The sequence below is a fragment of the Haemorhous mexicanus genome, chromosome 2, assembly GCF_027477595.1.
Source record: "Haemorhous mexicanus isolate bHaeMex1 chromosome 2, bHaeMex1.pri, whole genome shotgun sequence".
NCBI lineage: Eukaryota > Metazoa > Chordata > Aves > Passeriformes > Fringillidae > Haemorhous > Haemorhous mexicanus.
The window spans coordinates 61756081-61768295 of NC_082342.1; the positions used below are offsets into that span (position 1 = coordinate 61756081).

Sequence of the window (12215 nt, forward strand, 5' to 3'; positions counted from 1 at the left end):
GATAATTTAAAGATGGAACAAATGTTAAATTCATACACTAATTCTGTAGTGAAGACTATAAAAGCTCGATAATGCTGTACATTTAGCATATTTTTTTACTTTCATTCAAAAACGTGTCTTCTGGGATGCTTTTTCTCCAGAGAGACATCATACTGTCCTGAAGCTATTTCTAAAATTAAGGAGGCTTTTCTTAGTTCTATAGTTGCTATTTACTTTCTGATAATTTTTGCAGGCACAAAGATAAGTAGAGAGACATTTACCTTTGGTCTGAAGCAATAGCACCGTTTCTGCTCAGGCTGACTGAAGAAATTAATTCTTGAATTTTTTTAATATAGGTATATATATGTATATGTATGTGTGTGTGTATATATATATATATATATATATGTAGTCTTTACTTTTAGTATTTGCTTCATTGTTCTTTGCAACTGAAGTTGATTGAAGGACTTGAATAGTGTGAAAAGGTGTATTTCTCTATATTGATTTCACAGAAAAAACAACTCTAATAAAAGTTTTTGTGTTGTGAAGTGAGGATCAAATTTACCTAAAGCAAATCTTTTGGGATATAGATCATCTCTTATACTAACAATTGGCTGGAGAGCAGTTCCTGTCTCATTTGTGATATCTGACATCTTTATATGGATTTCTCATTATATGTAGTTCCATGTAGGTAGGTTGCTGAGAAAGGAAACTCATCCTGATTAGGAAAGGTTTGTTTTTAAGTTGTCTCTTAATGCAGTTAAGCAACAGCAAGTGAGAAGCAGTAACCAGCTAGTGCTTTGTGGACTGTAACTAGGGAACTTTTATTCCAAATGCTTAAAATAAAATATTTTCTCCCCCCAGAATTTCAGAGGGGAAAAAAAGTAACAGTCGAAGTCACGTTATAACAGTTTGCCAGAACTTGCTCCTTTTCTTCCCTAGCAAAAACAGTTTTGTAAGCATATCACTAGTGTTTGTGTACTGTGGTGTTTTTGTTTCTAGGACTTTCTTTTTTTTTTTGCCTGACCTCATAATTTTTCTTTACCAAATCCTTCCAGTTTTTTATTTGAGAAATACTAACAAATTATGAGTCCAAATATGCATAAAAAGCAGGAAACATAGATTCTTCACCTCATGATTGCCAAGAACATGATTAGTACTACAAGCCATAAAAAATGGCTAGGTTGGAGGCTTGTGTTGGTATTAGCTGCTCGAGGGAGTGCAAAAGAAGTTACCCTACTTAGTTTTTCTCCGAAACATACTGTTTCCTGTATACAAACTACTTTAGAAAATAAACAATGAAATGTAAAACACATAAGTTATAATGACTGCTACAAATTAAAATAAGCTTTTTGTTTCACAAGGCAATATATTGTTGCCATTGCTTTGCCAAAAATATGAGGAGTAATTCTTACACTTCAGTTACCTCCCCTCCAATGGGAGGCCTTTTTAGCATTAGAGTATTATAAGATTAGTTTTAATGTCATATATTTAGTGATTTGAATAAAACTTATTTAAAATTGAGTTAGAATAAATAAATAAAAACAATAAATCACTGGGCAGGTACTTAGCCATAAAATAAGTTCCTTACAAAAACTGTGCAGGTGTTAGCAATGGTATTCCTTTTTAATCATCTCTTAATTAAATCTCATTCAACCATTTAAATCACAATGTTATATTCATGTTATATTTCAGAAAATATTTGGCACAAGTTACTGTTCTGAGTTTATCTGCAGAAAATGCATGGTTCTCATTGTTGGAATTAGAGATGGACGTGCTGTACAGCACAGCAGGCTCCCAGTCAGTTCGTAGTGTATGTTGTTTCATTTCTATAGAGGTGAATTATCCAAAGGTGTGTTAGTTAAATATTCATTACAGCATTTACTAGCTGCAGAATGCACAGTTCTTAAGAAGTCCTAAGCCCGCATTTTTCTCTTTTATAAAAATGTTTCATGTGTAATTCATTAATAATACTGAAAAGAGTGAACACAGCAATAAAACAAGAGAAATGCAGCAATAAAAATACGGTATGGTTTTGTGGATTTGAATATGAGACTTTAAATTACATAAATGTGGAAGCACAGAAAGAACCAGACTTTGAACTATTATTTTAGGGCTTTTAAGGAAATGTAGAAAAAGGAAATTATTCAGGCCGTATGACATAATATATTCTATTTTTATTCTTTAAAGTTCAAAGGGTTTAGGGTTGTGAAAAAGGCATATGCAAAAGCTACAATTACAACAGAAAATATGTTTTTATCTGATTCTGGCTTGTGCTCACAGCACAGCCTGAGCAAGGAATTTAGTCTTCCAGGTCACAAAATTACTGTTATGTCTTTGTTTCTCTCATTCTTACCTGTTGTAGTGGAACATCTAAAATATATGTGCTGGATGATATGCTAGATTTTGTCTTTGTATTTATTCCTTGAGTATTATTTTGTGCTAGGCTATGTACTTTTGATAAATTCTATGTTATGAGCTTCTTTCTTACCCCGTTCATTATTCTCTGATGCTTCCAGCAATATTTTCCTCCTGAGAGGTGGAATGTCATGCTGGTTTGTGTTCAAGATTAATGTTGAAATCTTTGCTCCTTCAGGTGGCTTCCTAAAAGAAATTATTCTTGTTTGCTCCAGGTGTAAATTGCTGCCCCCTTCTGTGCACAGGGCTGTGTACAAGCTGTCATGTGCTTGTGTTTTGTTAAAGAGGCAGGGGGGAGAAAAGCTTTTGTTCTTGTTTCAAAGGGGTGATATTGGCAAGCCTAAAACTTCCAAAGACTATTTAGCATTTTGTGAGTAGCTTTTTGTGTGTATTGCTAACACTCTTTGGAAAAGTAGTTGACAATTTCCTGCTAATCTTTGTTTATTCTTGGGAAGAACAGAATGCAGTTTTTTAAGGAGAAAGCATGTACTTGTAAATTAAGAGAATAGATCATAATTATATTCTTCTGATGGACTGATACTTCCAGGATATGACAGCTAGAGATTTGCTACAGCAAAGGTACACACTTCCAAATGGAGACACTGCTTGGAGACCATCGCCGCTTGTCACTGCAGCTCTGGAAGGAAAGCTTGTTCTTCTTGACGGCATTCATCGAATTAACCCTGGCACTCTAGCTGTGCTCCAAAGGTCAGGATGGGAGCTTGGATAAGTTGGGTGCACGTGATGTGTGTACTGAGTGCATGCATACTGAGACCTTAAGTTGCTGCTGGTGAATATGGCTTTGGAACTTCAGGAATAATGTAAAGATCAAGCTGAGCACTGAAGTTTTATAGAACATGTAGTGCTCATTTTTTTATTTAAGAGCAGAAGCAATTCTTTAATTTTTTTGCAAACTTAAAATAATACAGGAAATTTCAGGCTGTTGGAAATGTAGTGTAAGTCTGAATTTTGGAATGAGCTAGATTTTACTCTAGAATTATGTAATCTAAAAATTAGTAATATTTGTTTAACAATTTTAAAATGCAAGATGTTAGAAAAAGTTTGAAACACTTTGAGTGCATTCTGCTTCTAAACAAGTAGGTTATAATATATGTTGCACAGCATACGTTATATTGATTGCAAAGATCTCTTTCTAAACATTATTTCATAATTCAATAAAAAATAAATTCAACTTTGCAGAAAGCAGTAATAGCAAATATTATGTTAGTAATTATTCATACTGTTCAGTCATATTTTTATGCCATTTCATGTGCATGCATCATATACTGCCTTTTGCAAATCAGAGGACATAGTGAGCTTTAAAAGCAAGTTATAGCAAAAACATTTTCTTCTTTCTCTTATTATATATATGTGCAGAAGGAGAGAACAGAGATTTATGCTTGCCTGTGTTTTTGCCTTTTCATCTATTTAGTGTTCCTTTCTGATTTTTAGTTTTGACATGTGCATGCATTATAGTTAATCAACTTCTGCATGTGACAAAATAAAACCTGGGCCTGTATGTATATTAATCATTAAAGCCAGCTGAAAGATAGCATTTCAAGAAGTAAAAGTATATTATTTGTTACAAGCATAATAAAAAAGCAGTTTCATGCCATTTATGTACACTCCACTGGTAAGACAGATTATTTTATTTTCCATGTTCTGACCATATGAATTTAAACAAAGTTGATTGACTGTGCACTAAAACTTATGTATATTATTTTGCCTCCTTGCCTGGATGCATCTTGAGTTGGTATCATTTTTTCTTTTTACCAAGGTGTATTTTAACTGAGATAGCTTTTAAAAACACCTTTATGTATTATAAAAATTAATCAAAGTCAAGATAGAGCTTATTCTTTCTTTTCAGACTAATACATGACAGAGAACTGACTCTCTATGATGGCACCAGATTGTTAAGGGAAGATAGATACCAAAACTTAAAAGAAGTATTGCAGCTCTCTGATGAGAAACTACAGGAGAGGTAAAGTATCAGCTACAACTATAGAATGCAAACATTTCAATTTTATAATTTTTTGTCTAATAAAAAAATGCAAAATGCTTTTCTGTTAAACTGATTCCTTCTAATTGCTTAGAGAAACGTCTTTTAACATAAGATTTCTCCTTAGCTCTATTTGTGGTATGGCAAAATTATATCCTGTTTAGAGTGCTTGAACTCAAAGGAAAACATTCAATAACCTTTAAGAGAAGGAGTTAGAAATTGAAAAGAAATTTTAAGTATATACAAAAATAGATATAAAGCTATATAGTACTTAATTTTGGAACATTTTTATTAAAAGTCTTGGAAAATAAAGCTAAATTGAAATTAAATACTACTTGTTACTTTCTTTTGCCTCATGAGCTAGAAAGCTGGTATTTAATTTACAATTAATATGGGGCAGGAAATCCTAAGGATGGGTTGGGACCCATTATGCTTATTCTTTTTGTTCCTTTACTTCCACTTGTCTGCTAGAAACATTCCACAGATGGAAGTGTTATGCTGCAGGGTGTGCGTGTGTCCAAACTTTGAAGAAGCCTGATAGGTTTATGCAGGGGTGCATTCATGCTATGCCACATATTTTCTCTCAATTGTCTTGCTGAATCTGATCTTTTTCTTTGGCCTTCATAGTCCATCCTTTAGAAAAACAGCTTTTCTTTTACTTCCTAGTTGTTTCCATATTTGGGGTTCCCTTTTCAATCAAAATACAGTGGGTTAAAAAAAAAAAATAGGCAAGAACTGCTCCTACAAAACCAACAGAAGACTCAAACTTCATTTTAAGCCTACTTGTTGCAAATTCTGTCCAGTCTGCAGAGGCCATACACCTAGCTAGATGGTCATTTCCTGCATTTGTTTTATTTGTGTGAAGAATTCTATATCAGGGAAATGTTCTGTTTATCAGGAGTTTAAGCACAGACTTTGAAAAGAGCAGCAAAAAAACTCCCAAGGGCCCATCTGCGATGGTATCCCTACTTTTTACTGGATGGCATCACACTTTTTGCTACAAAATGTATCTGTTGTGCCAGTCTCCTCCCTGCTCTGTGTTCAGAGGCTTGCCTAACGTGCTTTCAGACAGAATGGCAGTGGCTGTGCTGTTTTGCCTAGTGCCCTTTAGTTCATTGCCAATGTACTCCAAAAAACCTGGATAGTTCATCACACATTCGTCTTCAGAGCTGCCACTCCTAGTGGATTAAATCTCTCTCACAAGAATAGAAATTTACAATCCTGCACATCCATTTTTGTTCTAACAATGGCTGTTTTGGCAGTGGGCTCCTTTCAATCTTCATTATCTGTTAGACCGTGAGCACTTGTCCAAGCTGTCTTCTTTAATGATTGTTCTGCAGACCCTTCTCCTTAGTGTCACCTGTGTATCTACTTTCCTTCTTTTCAGACTCACTGAGTAACCTTTTGGTTCAGTGGCAATTGTGCATTGTTATGGCTACTTTGAAGGCTCCAAAAGTTGGGGGGTTTTTTGCTGTCCTTGAAAGGCTGTCTCTCTTTCCTTCACATCTCACTGTACTGCTTTTATCTAACTACCTCAATATTTTGTAAGATAATGTTTCTGAGTTGCTAGGCTCTTAATTATGTTTGACTGACAGTGAGCTTTCACTCTCTAATCCATAAGCAAAGTGTGTCTCTTGTACTAGACAAGAATGCATTTCTGATTAGTAATGGGTCTTAGAACAAACAGATAACCCATTGTGTAGTCATTCATATGTCTGGAAGCTCAGTGTGACCATTTAGCACCACCTTGGATGCAGATGAAAATTCTTGTTCCTGCATTATCTGAAGTCCATTTTGCTGAGAATCCTCCTAGGTGAAGATTTCAATCTGCCTTTGTTTCTGTAATGACTTTTTTTCAAAAACTAAGGTAAAATAATGCAAACATGTATCTGCTTCTTTGGTTTTGGCTTTGGGCTTCTTTGGCATCACTTGATGACTCCTCTATATAGAGAAGGTATTGTTCTCATCAGCCCTTGAGGAAATGAAGGTGTTCCAGGACCTCATCCTGGTTTTGGTGACTTCCATATTCCGAAAACATCACTGCCTTTTAACTGACTCCATGGTGCAATGTCAATAATTGCTGTTTGATTTCAGGACTGTATTTGTCCTTGCTATTCATACTTTTCAGCAGTAATCAGTCACTGCAAACTTCAGTCCCTTCCAGTATTGCAGAATCCAGCAGAATTGATCTATCAAATCATATCTGAGGTTCTGACAGCTGATTTAATCACAGATTTTAATCCCAACAGTGCTCACCATCCTTCCTTTGCCTGCAATACATTGTCTTTGGAGAAGCTACATAGAGTATGTTGTAATATGAATTTATTAGCAGATTGGTCGGGCAAATTCTTACCCAAATCACAACTGGGAGATGCTTTCCATATTGATGAGAGACATCTCTCTTGCTGCATGCTAATGACTACTGCCCTTAGCTGGGTTTCTGAAGATAAGACAGCTTTACTTACCCTGATTTGCTGGATTTGACTAAAGTAATTTCAGTGTGACTGCTTTTTGCCAGGCCTGTGGAATAGATGATGTCATTCTCAGTTTTGTTGGTACTGAATCTGTAATGTTTGAGTAACACATTGTCTACCTAATCTTCCAGTAAGGGAATATTAGTATGTTCCTGCAATTTTAGTGCCTTTAATCTTTACTGCTTCAACAGTAAAAATACTCTTACATGTAGTAGAAGAGAAAGAAAAAGAGGATCAAGATGTTTGCTTGTGTTTTTTTACTAAAGGGATGGTGTTTCAGATCATGCTGTGATCTTGAGAAATCACATGCCTCTGTGTACAAATGCAAACAGTATTACAGTAGAGAATGTGAATGTGCTTAAACCATGATGTTGTTATTAGAGGTGCTGGACAAAGAGGAAAGTATGGTTGGTTTTCAGATTGTTTTCAGTTTTTGCAGATTAGAGCAGTATTATTCATATGTTACATATATGACAACATTTCAAAGTTTTATTACTCTTGTAAGACCTAATAAAGTGTATTTTGATTTTAAATTAGGTTAATTAGTGTTATTGAGTAATATGTTCACTATTATTTCATTACATTTCTACATCTGTAGAAAAATTTTCATTTTTCTAAGAAGGGCTTCAGGCTGGTGGGTACAATAGCTCTTTCAGGAGTGGCAAGTGCAAGCAGTGCATTTCCTTTGGGACATTCTGGGATACTCCTTGCCCTGCTGAAAGCCTCTAAGCTGCAAAGTAACTATTGGTGGCCACAGAGTCCTTTTTCCTATATTCTTTAATATGCCAGTTTGGCTGGGAAGTTAAGTTAGCAAATGGTTGCAGAACTCATTTGCTCCTCTAAGGAAACTAAGAATTCATGTTCATGAGTTTAAAGAGAAGAAAAAAGCTGCCCTTGAGAAAGTGACAGATGGTCCTTAAGGATATTTTACATAGAAGGAAATTATAGCTGCTGATAACTTATTCATTTAATGATTGCATGATTCATTTCCCTGAAGAAGTTCAGAGAGTAAAAGAAAGTGTGTCCAAGGAGCGTGCATATCCAAGACTTCTGCGTAGAATTTCTTCTGTAATCATCCATTACTTTACCCAGACAGATACTGTAAAGGTAGCACACAGCCTTTACAAATCCAGCAGTGAAGTGTTTGTTTGTCTCAGGATGCAGTATATAACCTGTTTGTATGAGTATACCCCCTCAGCACACACAGATGCTAAGTTCGTGGTGTGGTGAGCAGAAAGGCAGCTATCATAGGAAAATCTAGGAGTAGGTACATAATAGGATAGTTCAAAAACTTAAAGAAGTCTCTCATAATGCCTGGGTGGTTTTAATACCTTGCAGGCTTTTTAATACCTTGCAGGATTCTTTTCTATGTGGTTAGGTTGAATGGGAATGCACAGTAGATGAGACAAATGTGTGTAATTGTGGCAAGGAGTAAATTTAACAAGTAATAGAATTTTAATTGCTTACATTTTTTAGCTTTACTTCTTTTGTTGTTTAGGGGTTTGACTTTTTTCCAGTTAAGTGAATTTTAAGATAAAGGCATCTGATAATGTTAGACTGTGGTGAAATTTAAAAGAAATAGCAAGAAAATAACAACCGGTCATTTTGGTTCTAGGGTTGGAATAATTCCCAACTTACAAAATTTGATAGAAAATGAGATTTATTAAATCATGTTACAGGAAGAGATAATCAAAAATAGTTTAGTCTTACAAAAAGTGGCATTAGAAATGCCATTCTGCATTTTATTTTCTTCTGTTTTTTTTTTTTTTTATGAGACACTTCAATTACTCATAACCATGGTCAATAACAAGAAAACCTTTCCCTAAAATCGCCCTGATCTCTGTGTGTGATTTTCTTTATAAGAGCAATGGTGGTAATCCTTGGCTGAAAAATTAAACATGATGTTTAATTTTATTAGAAGAGTGCCTTGCTGCTTGTATTATCAGTAAATGTTTAATAGAGAGGATAGACTCTTTGCATGAATCAGTTAACATCACATCTTCCCAGTATGTTTGAGGCTCATTAATTTAAAAGATGCCAAGTTTTTAACAAGTTACACTTACTTTGTCTTCATCTGTAAAGCCCACAAGATTTCTTGTCATGTCAAAGATTTCTTTTCTATGAACTACAGCTCCATGTAAGAGCTCTCCATATTGTGTTCTTTTTGAGACTTGATCTGTAATGTGATGGAACAATTTTGAAGCTCTTCAGTTGTTCTGATGGAAGATGGGAACTTAGAGAGCACTGCAGAACTGAGTCATTCATGGTGTTTGTTTAATAATACGCTTAGCCTGATATTTTCAGAATTGCGAACATCACTTCGAACAATAGGCTTTTGAAATAGCCAAATAGTTTTTTCATGTTTACAACCTGGAAACCTACGGCAGTGATGTTGTCCAAGTTTAGAGAGTACGTCAATGAATTGAACTGATATCACCAGATTAGCTTGCCCTGACTTTGCATCTCCACTCCTCCCACTTTTTTCTGTGCCCACCTCTTTCTGTGGCTGCCCCCACCAAGCCCTTTGAGGGTAGTGACTAGGAGGTGATACAAAAGAAATATGATTCCTTCACCTTAAAAGTTGACTCCTTGTGTACTCTTATGGTGTTGTAGAAGGGCCAGAATTTGATGGCTGTCTGGAGGAGGGTTGCTTTTTTTCCTTTGTAATGTTAGGGAAGGTAAGTCTGAAAGTATATGTATTTATCCTATCTAGGAAATGTTTTCTTCTGTAATAAAGTTGGCTAAGGTTCTCTGACCTTCTTTTATGCTTAGTGACAGTGACATTCCCATTGGTTCCTCTTTCATGTGATGTTTTTGGACATCTATTTCTATTTTTATCAATCAGAGAGTCGCTTCTAGGCTTATGACTTTCAGCTGAGAAAAACTCATACCACCACCTTTGTTTGCTTTGATACAAGACATTGCTGTAATTGCCCTGTTATATCACATGTTTATTGTTGTGATGTACAGATGAGCCAACTATGCAGTAGTTTGTCAGTTTATGTCTTCAGTTATTTGTATGGAAAATGACATGGTATCAGCAATATAAATTGCCTAATCAAATTTCACTTGCTTTTCCCAAATGAACATCCTCTATTTTAAAAAGAGTACTGTAAAATTAGTTAGTGAAAACAGGCCCATCTTGCACAAAATTTGACTGGCTTTTGTATCTGATGTGTTACTCCATTGTTTCTGCTGCTTCTGGAGATCATCTCAGTTGGTCGAAGCATGGTGCTAATAACACCAAGGTCACAGCTCTGATCTCTCTATGGGTCATTCACTTAAGAGCTGGATTTGATGATCCTTCTGGGTTGCTTTCAGCTCAGACTATTCACTGATTCTATGTGATGCTGTGGTGTGCTGTGGCACCAATGAGTGCCCAGTCAGAGGAGGAGAAAATACTACAGAGACAAGGAATACAAAAGATATGAAGGTGGCAAAGATATCAAAATCCAAAGCAGCAGTCTTTTAGTGCCCTAACATAAACATCTAAAAGTTGTATATTTAAGTTAGTGTTGCAACTTCCCATTATCTTCAGTGGAGTCAAGACTGTTAGTTACCAAATCCTCAAGTGAGAACTGGGAAACACTGACTTAGGCTAGGAGGTCAGTCCCATAAAGAATTAAAAACCAGTAATAATAAAAGTACCTTTTACAGCCAGGAACAGTGTGTGTTTTTTTCACAGGAAGCTGTTTAGGCAGATAGGATGAAGAAAGGAAGTTCAGAACAGTATTAGAAAAAAATTTTGGGCAAAGAGAAATTAAACCAAATAAAGTTCTATCCTATGATGCCTTTGAAAATATGGTTGGGGGGTGCTGAAAAAATATGAGAGGGGCAGAGTACTGGTTGTGGCTAGACTTTTGTGCTTGGTTGATTTAAGGAACCAGGACAGCAATTCCAAAGTTCTTGTAAATCTTAATCTTCCACTGGAAAGACCTGTCTCCTCATGCTGACTCTAAAATGAGCCAGGGATAAAGTGACTGGTTTGGTGTTTGAAGCATAACTTTCAGGAGTGTTAAGAAGTTAGACATATTAATCCAGGGACCATAAAGAGCATCTGTAAGGGAATCTTCCTAAACTGTTACTAAATTCTGCTCTTCACAGTATGTAGGCAAATCTCTACAGTGTCATCCTTCCTGTCAGTCTAATTCAGTAAAAGAAGTTACTCATTACTGCAGCTCTGGTAGCTCTTCTTTTGTCCCTGAGTTGCCTGTGAGACACCCTGTTCCAGGTAAAGCACTTGTAAAAGTCCATGAAATTAGTGAGATGTGCCCGTTTCAGACATACAGCACAGTAGACTGTAGCTTGGTGGTATTTGTCCATCTTGAGGCATGCAGGTCCTGTTGCAAATGAAGAGACTTGGGTAGACTTATGAGCATTAAAAGAGCATGTAAATTTTAAAAAATTCAAGTCACTTATGCAGCTTGTGTCTTTTTTTAAAAAAAATAAAATTGCATTGCAAATGATCTGGATATACTATGATAGATTTCAGTACAATAATTTATCTTCTTCTTGTCTATTGTAAAAATTAAATCTGATATTTATTCCTTAAGCCGGGTGATGCATTTTTAAACTCTTGTTTTTGCAGGTCTATCTTTCCTATCCATCCTTCTTTCAGAATAGTGGTCTTAGCAGAACCTCCTGTCATTGGAAGTACTACCCAACAATGGCTGGGTCCAGAGTTTTTGACACTGTTTCTGTTTCATAATGTTCGATCTTTAAGCAAGAGTGAAGAAAGTGAAGTTATTAAACAAATGGTAAGTACATTCAGTACTTTAGGCACTTACTGGCTTACTGAACAGGATTATTTGCTACATATAAAATATATTGCTATTTCAGTGTAGCATAAAGGAGCTGATTTTTGAAGTTTGTCAAAACAACATACCTGCTTCTCTTTTAATGGCATAATTCTTATTTTAATATCAAATGCTGCTGTAATAAAAATACTATTTGTCATAAAGCAACTGTGGCAACTCTATGGTTATTGCATACATGGAATTTGGATATCATGCAATAAAATTAATACTGTTTTCTCTTTTAACCAGATTCCAAATGTACCCAGTGTTGCTGTGGAAAAGTTGTTGTCAGTAACACACAAGCTTCGGGAAACAAATGATGCCACTGTGAGCCCTTTTTCTTCTTCTTTTCTCTTTGAATTTACTGTCTCCTGCTGTGACTGTCTTTACAAAGGCTAGGTCAGATGTGCTAGGCTATAGTGTTATTTCAAAAGCTGCCTGATTGGAAAACCAGCCCCAGAAAGCTATTGCTGGCAATTACTGTGCTGCGTACTACAAACTTCTTTGATTTATGATGTATGTATTTGGAATCTCCATAAGTTTTAGGAA

At 35.6% G+C, this 12215-nt stretch overlaps 1 protein-coding gene across 2 annotated transcripts in view; it reads left to right on the plus strand.

Moving 5' to 3' along the window:
• The window catches only part of VWA8 (von Willebrand factor A domain containing 8), a 182733-nt gene that overhangs the window by 54022 nt on the left and 116496 nt on the right, over positions 1-12215 (plus strand). For both annotated transcript variants that reach the window (XM_059839092.1, XM_059839093.1), the window contains exons 13-16: positions 2945-3105; positions 4265-4378; positions 11459-11627; positions 11916-11993. In XM_059839092.1, the coding sequence (XP_059695075.1) occupies positions 2945-3105; positions 4265-4378; positions 11459-11627; positions 11916-11993 (522 nt within the window). The remainder of the gene's footprint in view (positions 1-2944; positions 3106-4264; positions 4379-11458; positions 11628-11915; positions 11994-12215) is intronic.